The sequence below is a fragment of the Gadus morhua genome, chromosome 4 (genome assembly GCF_902167405.1).
Source record: "Gadus morhua chromosome 4, gadMor3.0, whole genome shotgun sequence".
NCBI classification, from domain to species: Eukaryota; Metazoa; Chordata; class Actinopteri; order Gadiformes; family Gadidae; genus Gadus; species Gadus morhua.
In genome coordinates, this window is record NC_044051.1 from 9,846,944 (window position 1) to 9,858,152 (window position 11,209).

General features: G+C 42.5%; 1 protein-coding gene across 1 annotated transcript in view; it reads right to left on the reverse strand.

Annotated features, from left to right (window-relative positions):
- Positions 1-610: 610 nt before the first annotated feature.
- The window catches only part of csgalnact1a (chondroitin sulfate N-acetylgalactosaminyltransferase 1a), a 22,381-nt gene continuing 11,782 nt past the window's right edge, over positions 611-11,209 (reverse strand). The window contains exons 4-8 of the mRNA XM_030354907.1: positions 10,219-10,320; positions 5,762-5,940; positions 5,075-5,169; positions 4,722-4,803; positions 611-3,617 (exon numbers count right to left, since the gene is read on the reverse strand). Coding sequence (XP_030210767.1) covers positions 3,319-3,617; positions 4,722-4,803; positions 5,075-5,169; positions 5,762-5,940; positions 10,219-10,320 — 757 coding nt within the window. The 3' untranslated portion in view covers positions 611-3,318. The remainder of the gene's footprint in view (positions 3,618-4,721; positions 4,804-5,074; positions 5,170-5,761; positions 5,941-10,218; positions 10,321-11,209) is intronic.

Here is an 11,209-nt window from a genome sequence, read left to right on the forward strand (position 1 = left end):
GGCCTGGGCGGAGTTTTCGTGACCAGTCACGGGCCGTAGTGAATCCCCGTAGTCTCAGGACCTCAATCCTAGGACCGCACTTCTACTTCTAGTTTTTTGGGGGCTTGGTTTGTTGTTGCATTTTCATAGGATGGCGTTGTAAATTATTTGAAGATAAATGTCTACATCAATAAATTGCACATTTTAGATGGTAAAATGGTTAAGATTAGGGTTTTGGTTAGGGTAAGTATTTTTACATCTGATTGAGTTTAGGTTAGCTTTATGTTGTGTTTAATAACGTTTTCCTGAATTATTCTTGAGTTACTCATGAGATCCATTCGCCGTCCAAGGAAAAGGTAGTGCGTGTCCCGATAGGGCCCCAACGAAGGAATAGGGTCCTGGAACTGCGGTCCTGAAACCGCAGCCTCCTGTGTAGCAGGGACAAGTCACCCTGAACGGGAGCTGAGGCCTGAAACACTATAGTTCTGCTTTGCTTGAAATTCAAATGTTTCCGTAGCGGACGACTTTGGCATACTGAACAATTGCTTCGTTACATGTTATTCGGATTTATCCCCATTATTAAACAGAATGGTTGTTCCACTCGCCGCAAATGAGTTGTCTCAAATGCAAATACAGACCATTTGTATTTTATTATTTGAAGTATTCTACGTAACACCGCCCAACAGTCATAACAAAATAAATTCCTAAACTGAACAGGAAACTTTGTTCGTAAATATCCTCACACATTCATGACACAAATAGTCAGGGTTGAGGAAGGTTAAGGTCAGAGATGCCCTACAAGAAGGGCGTTATTGATTCAGGCCTACATTTTCCTTATGACTGTATTGGTGATGTCCTACTTTCTAATTGCATGCTTCCTTTTGTGTCACTGATGTTAAAATCCTAGTCGAAGGGTTCTAAATCTTTCTGAACAATCCTAAAACTGAACACAGATTTTCCTGAATTAGAAAGAAATGAGGAGGCAAGGGACCATTTTTCTCTTATTTTCCGCACGATGCTGCTATCTAGCGGCGAATCGATGTATATATATTTATTAACAGGCCTATTCTAGCTGTCTGTATTCTTATATTCTTTTCAGGATGTTGTCTGATGGATATAATTAAAACAAAAGTACAGTTAAATTAGAGTCACTATTACAGGCTGCTATATTAGACTCTATTATAATTTTATGAAATTGTGCTTCATATCAACCATTGGCTGTTTTGGCTAACATAAATTTTCCATGTTTTAATTTCACTACATTGCATTATACCTCACCTTGATAACACTTTGATACCTTTTACCCAACATTGTGTGTGTGTGTGTGTGTGTGTGTGTGTGTGTGTGTGTGTGTGTGTGTGTGTGTGTGTGTGTGTGTGTGTGTGTGTGTGTGTGTGTGTGTGTGTGTGTGTGTGTGTGTGTGAGAATTAAAAAAAATAAAATAAAACATATTTAACCAGGGTAACATTCAGGCTTGCATTTAACATAATTTATATATATATATGTATTTATACATAAAGAGCATTAATCAAAAAGAAAAAATTCTCCTAACTAATTTGCAGACATAAAAATAGACCTTTAGTCAACCATGTTAAAGGGAACCTATCATACCCAGCTTATGTGAGTTTGTCTTTTTTTGACATCATAAGTGGAGTGGGAGGGTCCACCCAGGTGTATGGTAAACCGGTCAGGGGTTAGGGCTATATTTGGTCATCTTCATGGGGAATTTAGTGACTGGTAGACTGGAGTTGATGGCTCATTCCAACCGTGTCTCTCACACAACTGGTGGGCACCCCTATTTGTTATGTCACAAATGGATAGTAAGGATCATTTGAATAAATTGGGGCCAAAGAAATCCATGATTTGGAGTCATGAGCAAGTGGAATTTTTCTGTTAAAAAAAGTATTTCATATTGAGAAGAGATTATACTTTAGACAATTTCAAACATTTAAATAACATTCATGTTTCGTTTTGCTTACACTTCAATATTTAATTATATGTGTGTACTGGGACCTGCTGTTTGCATTTCAAGAAAAACACACGTATAAATTAGAAGAAAGGGGGCATGTAGTAATGAAAAGAAAATAATTATGAATAAAATAAAAAATATCGTTAAGGAAGTTTTACAACGTCAGTCCACTAGATGGCACCATTGACTCATCCAATAAGAAGAAGACAAAAAATATCTGCATTTTCGTCATAGAAGGCACTTAACGACTCTGACTTCATTCTCTGTATAACTTCCAGAGCTAGTTTTTTCATGAGATTTTTTCCAAAGACCTCACTACAGGGAGGGTTTTTGTCCGTCCTTCCTGCTCATTTATTGCCACGAGTATACAGTTACAGCCAAAACTGCTTCTTCTATCCGCCCATTTCCCACCGATGGGACAGCAGTAAAACAGACCAAGATCAAGTTTCGCTTGAACGAAACTCCCACGTTGTTCGTTGCTCCAGTTGTCGAGATGAATGCGAATTTTTTTGCCCAAAAGTTTCACACATAATATAGAACCTCGCTGTTAGCTCTGGTATAACGGCGTTTACAAGGCGTTCACATCTCACCACGTAACGTCTTGAGTGGGGTCCTCCAAATGTGCGTTATAGGCGAGAGAGAGGGCGTGACTTCCTGTCATGCAAGAGCGGAAGCAATATCTGTTCCAGTTACACGGGTTTAACGGGGAACGACCAGAGAGAGGGCGGGACTTCCTATAGAGGGATATCAGTCTCTGTAACATGTTTAAAAAAACATCTGAATTCATTCTTGTCTTTGTTGTTGTTGTTGTTGTTGTTGTCATGTTCTTATTCTTCTCGCTCGGGGGAATGTTAACTGGTGTACACAGCTCAAATAGACTGGGAGACTGGTGTACACAGCTCATAGTTAGTAGGCGACCAGGGACTGCTCAACGGCGACCACAGCTCACATGAAGCAAGATGCGGGGACATTGCGTGGCAGCGGACCGAGATAACGCTTCCCTTCACGGCCCTCTCTCAGTCTCTCAGCCTACGCGTGCCTTAAAGTAGTCATGACAGCGCAAAGGGGCATCCTCCTTAATGGATTCCCGACGTTAAGGCTCAATTATGGTTCCACGTCGACGCAACGCCAACACATGACAACACAGACGCTTCGACGCAGTCGCGAACCGGTTTTGGTTCTGAGTCGGGTTTAAGTGAGCGGAACCAATTCCAGCCCTTGCTGCTGCGTGCCTCGACGCAAGGCTACAATTTCTGGGAGGCGCCGGTCAGGCCCTTGCGGTGGACGCAAGGAGGGTCCGAAAGGACGTGATGGCTCCGTAACCCCCCCCGCCCCCTGCGTTGCTTCAACGTGGAACCATGATCAGTCCTTTAGGCTTTGGTCTTCTTTTGGGGCTTTGCGGCGGGCTTCTGCTGCCGGAGGTGGGCCTGGATCTCCTGCCTGAAGAGCAGCATGCCCAGCTGGCCGTGCGAGGCCTCGTTCATGGCCTTGGTCTGCATGCACATGCGGTACTGGTCCGGGCGTAGCTCGTCTGCGCAGTGCTTCTCGTGCCACAGGTGGAACAGCCCCCTGGAGGGAGCCCGCACCACCAGCAGGTTGCTATGGAGATACTTCCTGTAGAGGTGGACGTCCTCGCCGCCCCAGCCTTTGATGTCCACGTCGAAGCCCCCTAGAGGAGGGAAGGAGGGGAAGGGGTGGGGGGTTGGGGAGGGGCAGGGGGGAAACCGTTGTTAAGGACACAACTGCATCGCTAAGTAAGAGGCACAAGTCGATGGCCTTATTATTTATTTGAAACAAGGTAGGTTAAGGGAAGTTGGTTTTATTTGTATTATTATTTACTAACTGACTTTATAACCATTATCAAAATCATCATCATCATCATCATCAACGTCATCATTATCATTATTATTAACTATTCTAAAACGTATATAAACTATTTTAATACTTTTTTAACGCTTTACAACAAGGACACATTAATGATGAATTCAGTAATAAGCATTATTATAAGCATAAACATTATTACACAGCATTAGCATAGGGGTGAGGGGAACGACTACTGTCCATTGTGTCGTTGCTACACCAAAAACGAGTTGTGATTGATTTAGCTCATCATGATAAAAATATAGGATATTCGTCCCATTCTTTTCTCAAACTGACGTGGGTCAAAATATACCATCATGGCCTACAGGTGTGTGAAACAGTTATCCCACAGTAGGCATTATGATTGGAAGGCATGTTTATGAGCAGGGAACACAGTGATTATTATTGTACATGTTTAAACATGCCGCTTTACAGTGAAGCATTCTTTCCCTCCTTTAATTTTAATTTCTTTGTTCCTGTTGTCCTGCGTGTCGGTGACGGCTGAACATGTTATGATATGTTTTGAACTTGGTTTAGGTTAAGAGAAAGGTTCTAGAATACCATCAACAGAATTATAATAAGATAAAAAAAAAACACTATTCTTTTTATATTTGTGTTCTCCAACCAGAAAAGTTTTTTGTAAAGCTATGCACGAATTTAATCTCGGGCAGGGATTTAGTTGGCGCAAATACCATCATTAGCTCCACCATGATGAAAGCACATTCTGGAACTTTCTGACCCAGTTGAACTCATTCGCTTATTTTCTCAGCAGAAAAATAAAGCTAAGTGGGCCTCTTTGTTAAAACACAGAAAGACAATTATACAAACAAAGCAAAATAACATGTTTTTACGCATAAATATAAAACCAATGATAGTCGTCTAATGAGTGTGTTTGTGTGTGACCTGTACCTACCTATGTTTACAAAGTCCGATCTGTATTGGCAGGTCATGCCGTAACCAAAATCCCTCCAAAACCCTGTGTCCTTCTTAATCACCTACGAAAGGAAAAAGGAGTTGGTGGTAAATTCACAAAAATGATCTAGCTAACATACACAAACCCACAATCTACTCAACAGAAGCACGTATCCGGGTATTTTTTTTTCTCTGCCACTGAAAAGGAAACAGGGCACAGTAAATATTTATATCCCACCCAGAATTGAAAGCAACAACTCTCTGCCCAGGGGTTTTTCCATTAGTGGTTGGCAGTTGTTGGCCCTTGGTTAATGTAAAGAGAAACATCAAATAGTTTGTATTAAACTGCATTACCAGCTGTTGCTGCACTGGTGGGATGTGGTCGGGGCCTCCGTAGATAAGTGTGGGGTTGTACTGGCTGAAGAGCACAGGGTAGAACACCCTTTTACCTGGAAGAAACTATGTGTTAGACATCTGAACATGGCTGTGGTATGTGTGCTGTGGGGTTGTCTGGCTGTGTGTCACACCGTGGTTCGTGTCTGCTTGCGTGTATTTGTTCTGTGATTTGTTTTTTTTGTTTTTTGTCCGATGTAGACTATATGCATAGGCCTACTACTTGGAATCTTTCTTGTTTTCGTTTCTTTTTTTTCATAGTTTTGGTAGTGTTGGTAGAGTTGAAAGCGTGTTGAGTAAGTGTTGGTAGGGTGTTGTTAGAGTGTGGTAAGGGTGATGTTAGGGTGTTGGTAGAGGGTTGGTAGAGTGTGGGTAGAGTGTTGGTAGAGTGTTGGTAGAGTGCTTTTAGAGTGTTGGTAGAGTGTTGGTTTAGCGATTATAGTGTGTCTGTAGCGTGCTGGTAGGTTGTTAGTAGCGTGTTGTTTCATGTTGGTAGAGTGTTGTTTGGCACAGTGTTGGTAGTATGTTGGTGCAGCGTCTATAGCGTGTCGGTTGCGTGTTGGTAGAATGTTGTTGTAGCGTTTATTGTGTGTCGGTTGAGTTTTGGTACAGTGTTGTGTGTGTCGGTAGCGTGAGGGCGAGGCTCACCAGGTAGGGTGTTGAGTCGGCAGGTGGTGAGGAAGTCAGCGTTGAAGTAGATGTCGACGTCGCAGAAGAAGAGCAGAACGTTGCCTCCCTCCCAGGCTCGGGCCCCCAGGTCCAGACCCCGGCCCCGGGAAAACTCCTCGTCCAGCTGGATCAGAGTGTAGTTCTTAAAATTTTCCTCCCTATAATATAAAAAAAATGTTGGGACACCATGAATTTGACAAAGTGTAGGGAAAGAGTGGGCCAGTCGATTAAAAGATAGACGTATTCATGAATTGTTCTGAACATGTTTTTTTAAACATGGTTGTAGTGAGGAATATGCTGTTCTTCAGTTCATTGTAGACATTTGTTCTGCCTGACCTACATCCGGACAAATCCAGATCAGTTTTTAGCACCTGCTCTCATTCTCTCCTCTCCCTCAATATATCCTCAAAATAAAACATTTTTGTTGTCAAATTAGAAAAGCGTAACTTCTCTGACACAGAATATTTATTTTACATTTGTATGAAATGATGTGACTCATTCTGTTCCATGTTTTGCTCTTTCTAAATTTATATATTGTGTGTATATTGGTCAGGGGCAAGCCAGGAAATCCTCACCCTCACTTTACACCCCTGCACACACACACACACACACACACACACACACACACACACACACACACACACACACACACACACACACACACACACACACACACACACACACACACACACACACACACGTGTGTTAATGTGTGTGTGTGTGTGTGTGTGAGGTGTGTATTTTGGTTTGCGTGTGGTTCGTGTTAGAATTAGAATTAGGGCATTTAGCAGACGCTTTTCTCCAAAGCGACTTACATCGTTAATACACACATTGACACACCGACGGCAGAGTCAACCATGCAAGGCGACATCCAGCTCGTCAGGAGCTGGCTGTCAAGTAATCTCTTGTCACACACACTCTTGTCAAGTAAATAATAACAATTCATTATATTTATATAGCGCTTTTCAATGACCCAAAGACTCTTACACTGATGGGGGGGACCTAACTCACCACCACCAGTGTGTGTGTGTGTGTGTGTGTGTGTGTGTGTGTGTGTGTGTGTGTGTGTGTGTGTGTGCACACGTGTTAATATGCGTGTGTTTGTGTGTGAATAGCTCATCAGGAGCTGGCTGTCCCTGACCCTAACAAATTTAAAAAAGTGTGTAAATCATGTGTGTGTGTGTGTGTGTGCGTGACAGACAGACAGAGTGAGCCACAGGATGTGGTGTTATACTTTCTACAAACGTTTGCAATATATAAAGTATTTGTACATCCAAAAATGTTATGGGTGACATTTTTATCGTTTGCAGACAATCTGAAAAGAGCCCTTGAATACTTTTTCAAGGCTTACAGGATTTTAGGAGTTTTTTAGAAAATTCCGTCCTCAGGGGAAATTCTTGCAGCGCTTATGACACAATTCTAGAATCTCCTGTCGAGTAAATAATAATAATTCATTATATTTATATAGCGCTTTTCAATGACCCAAAGACGCTTACAGTGAAGGGGGGGACCTAACTCACCACCACCAGTGTGTGTGTGTGTGTGTGTGTGTGTGTGTGTGTGTGTGTGTGTGTGTGTGTGTGTGTGTGTGTGTGTGTGTGTGTGTGTGTGTGTGTGTGCGTGTTAATATGCGTGTGTTGGTTTGTGAATATGTGCGTGTGTGTCCGCTGTTTGTGTGTCGAGTGTGTGTGTGGCGGGGGGGTCATTGTTTGGCTATGTTATAATATCTATAAAATCCAGGTGTAAGAGGTTAAACATTGGTGAAATACAGGGGAAATACATGTTAAATACAGGTCCAAACAGTTAAATACGGGTTAAATACAGAGTAAACACACCTAAATACATTGGATTTTTAATTCAACGTTCAAAGCAACTCTCATTTAGGTGTTCAAAATGTGCATTTGATGCAACACATCTTCATGGACTGGTAGTCATAAAACTATATTGAAAACACATCTATTAATAGTAGGATGTGGTGGTGGATGTGGACGTGGATGCGACAGGAAATCCATCCCATCTGTTTGCAGTGGGTGTAGTTTGTGCTAAATACCAAAAAGAGGTCGAAACTGAGTTTGATAAACACTCAAGTACCGTATCTGACCCACACAAACACAGATCCTATTAGTTCTGCTACCACACGACGGAGGAAGACTTGGTGTGTGTGTGTGTGTGCAGTCGTGCGTGCGTGCGTGTGTGAATGTGCGTGCGTGTGTGATCATCTGTGTGCTTGCCTCCTCTATCTTGACGCTTGTTTGTACTTGTGTTCTAGAGATAAGAGTAATGTTCAAGAGATAAGAGTGATGTTCATAGACGTTGATGTGTGTGAAACTAAAGGAAGGCTGAACACTTCCTGGAATCATCTTGGTTGGGTTTCTGATGATGATATGTAACACAGAAGATGCAATATCTGTCTCTACCTGTATTTCATCATATCGTGTCATCTGTATGTGAGTGTGTGTTTGTTTGTGGGGTTGTGTGTGTATGTGTGTGTGTGTGTGTGTGTGTGTGTGTGTGTGTGTGTGTGTGTGTGTGTGTGTGTGTGTGTGTGTGTGTGTGTGTGAGTGTGTGTTAGCTCTTGGAATGTAATCTTACTGTTGTCAGACATATCATATCATGTCGTTCATCTTAAGCACTCACACACGTGCATGCTTGCACACGAATGCACGCACGCACGCACACACACACACACACACACACACACACACACACGCTCTTCTGCACCTTTTCCTCACCGTAGGATTCTTATCATTGTGTGTGTGTGTGTGTGTGTGTGTGTGTGTGTGTGTGTGTGTGTGTGTGTGTGTGTGTGTGTGTGTGTGTGTGTGTGTGTGTGTGTGTGTGTTTGTTTGTTTCCCCCTAGCAAGCCCTTCCTCTTACCCTTCTATATTCTCTGCTCAATCTCCCTTCTCCTCCTAGGCTCAGTCTCTGTGCTATTATAATATCTCATGCTCTGAACTATTATTCATATGTATTGCTAGATCTCTTCTGAGCTCCCCGCCCTCCTTGTGTAAACATGCTTCCTCCCCTTCTCTCTACCCACACTTCCTTTCTACTATTTTTGCAGAGCCCTTACACATTTCAGCCCTTTCAAGTATATTTTGCTGTAGATGTATTATTTATCATTATCAGATCATTGCGCTGTTTGAGCCTCTGGAATCCGAGATTTGGATTTTGAATTACATGTATATTTATTTATATTTGATAGGTTTATAAATGTGTACCCCATTGCTGTATTTATATGAGCACCTATTTATCTAATTTGTAATAGCTTCCTAAAAGTTTTAATATTTTGCTATATGTGATGTTAAAGCAATACCGATATAAAACTTGGTAAAGCTGGTTGAGCTAATGCCAAAACAACAGGCTTACTGTCCTTCCCATTGAGAGGAGCTGAGTGTTTTGGCTAACTTGAGTTGTTCTGTTATCTGGGTGTGACATTCCTGGTGTGTCCAGCCTCATTTCACGTTTATGAAAGCAATGTTTGTCGGGAGAACTGGACTTATTGAGAGCTATAATGCTATCACTTCAGTCATTGCTGGCAACTTGTCCTGGCTGAAATATCATCTTGATGTGCACTTACTGTACTGTACCGGGACTCAATTTCAGAAAATAGCACTTAAGTACAATGTTTGCGTTTACCTGCTTAAAGCAGGATCAAGGACACTGAAAATGTTGAAAACTGAGAACTCCAGGACCAATTTATACTATAATTCAACTGTAATCCTGGGAGCAATTGGATTTACAGATCAGGTCAGTGTCAGACAAGATCAGCTTTGAAAGAAGCGTGTGGCGAGTTGGTGTCTCTATTTTACAGTACAGGGGATCCATATTAGAACAAGGATCGACATTGTTTTAGTGTAACCAATAAGACAATGATAAACAAAGTTATTTGGACTATGAACTTTTCGATCCCTCCTTTCTCGTTTCTTCTATTTTCTTTTCAATCATTCACTTATTCTCCATTTGTCACTCATTCACTCAAACTTTTTATTTTCCTCCTAATCCCAACAATGTGGGAAATGTGCAGCTTTTCGCTTAAACCCAAATTAATTTCTGATGTACAGATTAAAGGCTTTTTCTGTTTTCAGATTGTTTCAAGTAAGGAAACCAAGGTTCCTTACTTTCTGGACATTTGAAGGAAACCTACAGCACAGGCAGAAACAAAGACAGACAGACAGACAGAGACGGAGATCGCTTCAAGGCCATACTAAACCGTCCAGGCAAACGATATTGCCATGGCAACGAATCTCACATAGCATATGCAGCTTGATTCAAAAAACGAATAAAGTAAGTATACCCCCCCCCCCTTATTTTATTTGAACATGTTAATGTTCAATCTAAATAGATAATGGGAGGGGTCTGACCTAACAGTGTCAGACGTTATGTCTAACAAGACAGTGGGGTGTCTGTGACCTCTGGGCTGTGATTTCACTCACCTGGACGTGTTCTCTAGAATGCCGCGCACTTCTTCAACCTGTTCCTTCCCGAAATACACCACTGTCAGATGGACTAGACCATCCTGGCGCACACACACCTCCCTGTACACACACACACACACACACACACACACACACACACACACACACACACACACACACACACACACACACACACACACACACACACACACACACACACACACACACACACACAGTGAAGGACAAAAGATAAGAGGTTGGCTCACAGTTGTTGTGTATGAGCTTTCTGAGGGGAAACGTTAGGAAGGAAGAGAGCATTTACATCAGAGGATGTTTAAAAATATACCCGAGAGAGTGAGAGAGAGAGAGCGAGAGAGAGAGAGACAGAGAGGGGGGGGGGTGGGGGGGGGGGGGGGGGGGGGGGGGGGGGGAGAAAGAAAGAGTGGAGACTAGAACTGCAAGTTTTTCAACCAAGATGTTTCCAGCAGTCCACTCAGATAAAAAATGATTCATGCACACACACACACACACACACACACACACACACACACACACACACACACACACACACACACACACACACACACACACACACACACACACACACACACACACACAAACACACACACACACACACACACACACACACACACACACACACACACACACACACACACACACACAAACACACACACACACACACACACACACACACTGTAGAAGTATTTTCCTCAATACGGATTAGGCTCAAAGTGTTTACTCAGCAGCTCCTTTGCGTACCCCTTCAGCAGGCCGACTGTGGCTAACAGCGTCTTATACGAGCTCTGCTCCGGGCTGGGGGGCTTGTTAATGGGCGGCAGGACTGCTGCTAAGCAGATCTAGAACAGCTTTGATAAGCACTACCTAGTAAATAACCCAGTACAACCTTTGCACTGTTTTATAAGGAAAATAATCAAAACATTGGGGTTAACCTGACCTGAATTCAGGTTTTCATTGGTCATGCAATCAT